The sequence below is a fragment of the Pyxicephalus adspersus genome, chromosome 5 (assembly GCF_032062135.1).
Source record: "Pyxicephalus adspersus chromosome 5, UCB_Pads_2.0, whole genome shotgun sequence".
NCBI classification, from domain to species: Eukaryota; Metazoa; Chordata; class Amphibia; order Anura; family Pyxicephalidae; genus Pyxicephalus; species Pyxicephalus adspersus.
In genome coordinates, this window is record NC_092862.1 from 126,369,157 (window position 1) to 126,372,549 (window position 3,393).

Here is a 3,393-nt window from a genome sequence, read left to right on the forward strand (position 1 = left end):
CTGCCTTCCTGCCATAGATTCTCCTGCCTTCTTCTGTGTACATTGGGGCACACATGCACAGCTTAACACAATTACCTGGCTATTGAAGATGGCCAAAGACTTCAAACCTGGAACAAAACTAAAATATTACGACAGCCATTAACTTAGTGTGGGGTGCTTTAGCAGAAAATGTGCAAACAATCGGAGCATTTTTGCACATTGGGACAAGATCCTGAGTGTTGGCATCGGACTTACTTCTATGTTAAAATCATCTATCTGTTTCTGTCTCTGTAGCTTTGTTTCATATAGTTTCATTTTAGTCTGAAATCTCTAGATTTAGGACAAGTTTACTTAATGCAGGGTCCCTATTTACATTTACTTTAATTTCTAGAGTAGTTGACGTATAAAACAACAAACAAACAAATTTACCTTAAAAGTTTTTTGCCATTTAGATTTCTGAGTTATCTGTTTGATCCATGTTGTAGGACACCTAGCAACTTCGGGGTTCTTGAAAGAACAGCTCAGTCACAGTGAGAGTTGTGACATCATGCTTAGTAATTTGCTATGTGGCTGCTTTCCTCCAATACACAGAGAACAGTGCTTTGTGTTCCGTAGAGCCCCAGCTGGTTGCTAAATTGGCTCTTTTAATCTGGAAGGTTTAGAAGGCCCAAGAGCAGCAGATTGTCTTGTCTTGGGTGTCTGGTCACAGAAAGCACTGAGCTTGCTCTTTTTAACTCTAAAATTACCTGGTTCAGTCAAGATGTTCCTCCCTTGTGCATTGTCAAAATGGATGCTGTTATGGCTTTGTCTGCCGCTCAGGTTCAGTTAGCTGGCAGTATCAAATAAGTAAGGGGGGGGGACGGGGGAGTTCACTTTTACAAACACTTTAAAGTTATCAAAGTTATAACCACATTACATCCCCTTTTTTGTCTCCCTGGAACAGGTAACCTAGCAATTTAATTCTGTTTTTAGAACAGTAAAACTTTACAGTAATGGATAGAAATGATCTTAGCAGTGAATTGTGTAACTCTGTAAGTGTTGTACAATGCTAGCAAAGTTTGATTAGAGTAAATTCAGGTCAGTTGATGGAATTGTCAGGGGATTCTAATTATACCATTTTGTCATGAATAGACTACTAGGAGTACAGAACTGATAAATAGTGGCTCTTTTGATGTGATCATTATTGCCACAGAAACGCAATCTTGAGAACATAGGTGTAATCCAGTCCTTAAAGTCATATTCATCCTACCTGTAGAATGTTCTAGTATATGCCTTCAAAATGAAAAGCCAATAAATTAAAATGGATGTTGGCCCCATATGAAGTTTTTACAGATGTAAGTGGACTTTTAGTCATTGATAATTTGTTTTTTCTATTTAGGTTTTAGATTGAGGAAAAGTGGGGGAATGGGTCGTTTTCTGGGTTTCCTTCATAGATTTTCTCTATTTGTCATTGAATCCTCCAAAATTTAGGTCACAAGGCACTCGCCCTACATCTGATAATTTTTGTCTTGCTTTCCGGTAAATAGGAGAAAATGATGTGGGGTTTAAAGTAAAACTCCAGTTTATATTTTTTAAATGTGTTTATACATAAGTTACCTTGTTTGAGGATTCAATTAATACCCCCACCACCACCATATTTCATTTAAAATGGCCTCCTTTGTACTCTTAATGTATTTGCAGCTGCTTCAGATGTGGGTGCTATTCACCACCATTGTATGTCTTGGCCAGCTGCAGAACCAGCAACTCTCATATCTTGGGCCTCCAGAACTGCAGTGGAAGCTATAGTGTGCAATGGGTGTACATAATGTGACTTTAGTGGGGTGTGGTGATAGATATTATTTCCATTCTTCACAAGGTTACTTTTATGCATAAACATATTAAAAATCCTGAAGCTGTACTTTTTTATTCTGAGCAGTTTGACATAAGCAAATCAATGCACCGTGTGTACTCAGGATAGTCATCTAATTACAATATGGTAGTATGCTTTTGTTCTTGGTTAAATTTGTTTGTGAAACACCTTAATACAATTGAAATGCTTTAACGGGTGACAACAAATCCCAACTGGATACTCTGAATAGCTCATCAGAATTGGGTAGGTGAGGTATATTGTGTAATCACATATGCCGAGCACTTCTGTCTAATCACTGGTGTTGGTGAAAGGTATCCTCTGTCATACAGAACCCAATGATAATATGTGCACATGTGAACACATTTTTCTGTAGCCATATTCCTAAAACATCTACCCAAGTGTTTTTGTTATCTGGTTGTCTGATCTCTATAGTCCTGCCTAAATTACAGTCTAGAAACCCCAAAATAGTTGGCTGATTTATTGGGTAATGGTGATTTTCTTCCATATTCCCTAACAGGTGCCAGTAGGTCTCAGTTGAACAGTTCTTCAGAGTGGGGTAGGTGAGCTTTTCTGATTAGCAATATTGTTGGCTCTGTTATACATATACATCAAGGTGATGTAAAAAGTTCACCTTTGCAGTTCAGAAAAACAAAAAACATGTCACATTTTGAATATCCTGATGCACAGTTTGTTTCCCGACAGTTAACTACAGGATTATTTTAGCAACCCCTGACCTGTTTTCCATTCATTCCTTTATATATAAAACATATAAAAGATAATACAATTTTTGTCAGAGGTTGTCACTTGCCCATCGCTACCGTACTTCTTGATGTCAGAGGTGGCATTTTTATTTGGCCAGTTGAGCCTTTGGTCAATGCAGGAGCATCATTCTCAGCAATTCGCATTTGGAAACCAACACAGGAAAGTCAGAAGGACACAGCAAAGTAAAGGAAGGAGAGGTCATAAGGAAACTCAGGAATGAAGAACTCTTAGTCAGTTTGTTCTAGGTAAAATGTCATAAAGGTGAACCTGCACTTTAAATGTTAAGTTGGTTTTGGGTCTGCGGACACGTTGGTTACATTTCACATCATCCTTTCATACAGATGACATGAAAAATTATGACAGGTGGAGGTTATAAATACACACAGTAAAGCCATTACTGTTAATAATTAAATTGCCAGCTGAGGGCCTGTGTCTCCTCTCTTCTGTGTTTGACATCTGATGGGGAAGGCACACAGCGAAAAGCATTCACACTCCTATTTCAGGTCTGATTTATGAAAAGTGGAGCAAACTCACGTCACACTCCTTACTTCCTCCAATCGGATACCTTGTTCAGTTTTACTAGCACGGTTTCAATAATGAAAACTAAACCTGCCTAATTGTTGCTGACAGAAGACCTAGTTTTCTCCTGCTCTATGTTTCATAAATCATCTCTGGTCCAAAAGTTCACTAACCACTATCTCTGTGGTTATGAGAAAATTTCTCACCGCACATTGGTTGTAAAGTGTGGTCTGAATTAGACATGATAGCAGTTGTGGTTCCTTCCTGCTGGAAATCAATAAATT

General features: G+C 38.3%; 1 protein-coding gene across 11 annotated transcripts in view; it reads left to right on the top strand.

Annotated features, from left to right (window-relative positions):
- Window positions 1–3,393, top strand: part of PARD3 (par-3 family cell polarity regulator) — a 387,075-nt gene that overhangs the window by 244,208 nt on the left and 139,474 nt on the right. For 6 of the 11 annotated variants that reach the window (XM_072412641.1, XM_072412646.1, XM_072412650.1 and 3 more), the window contains one exon: window positions 2,346–2,384. The exons of the other annotated variants lie outside the window; for them this stretch is intronic. In XM_072412641.1, the coding sequence (XP_072268742.1) occupies window positions 2,346–2,384 (39 nt within the window). The remainder of the gene's footprint in view (window positions 1–2,345; window positions 2,385–3,393) is intronic. 11 annotated transcript variants of the gene reach the window in all.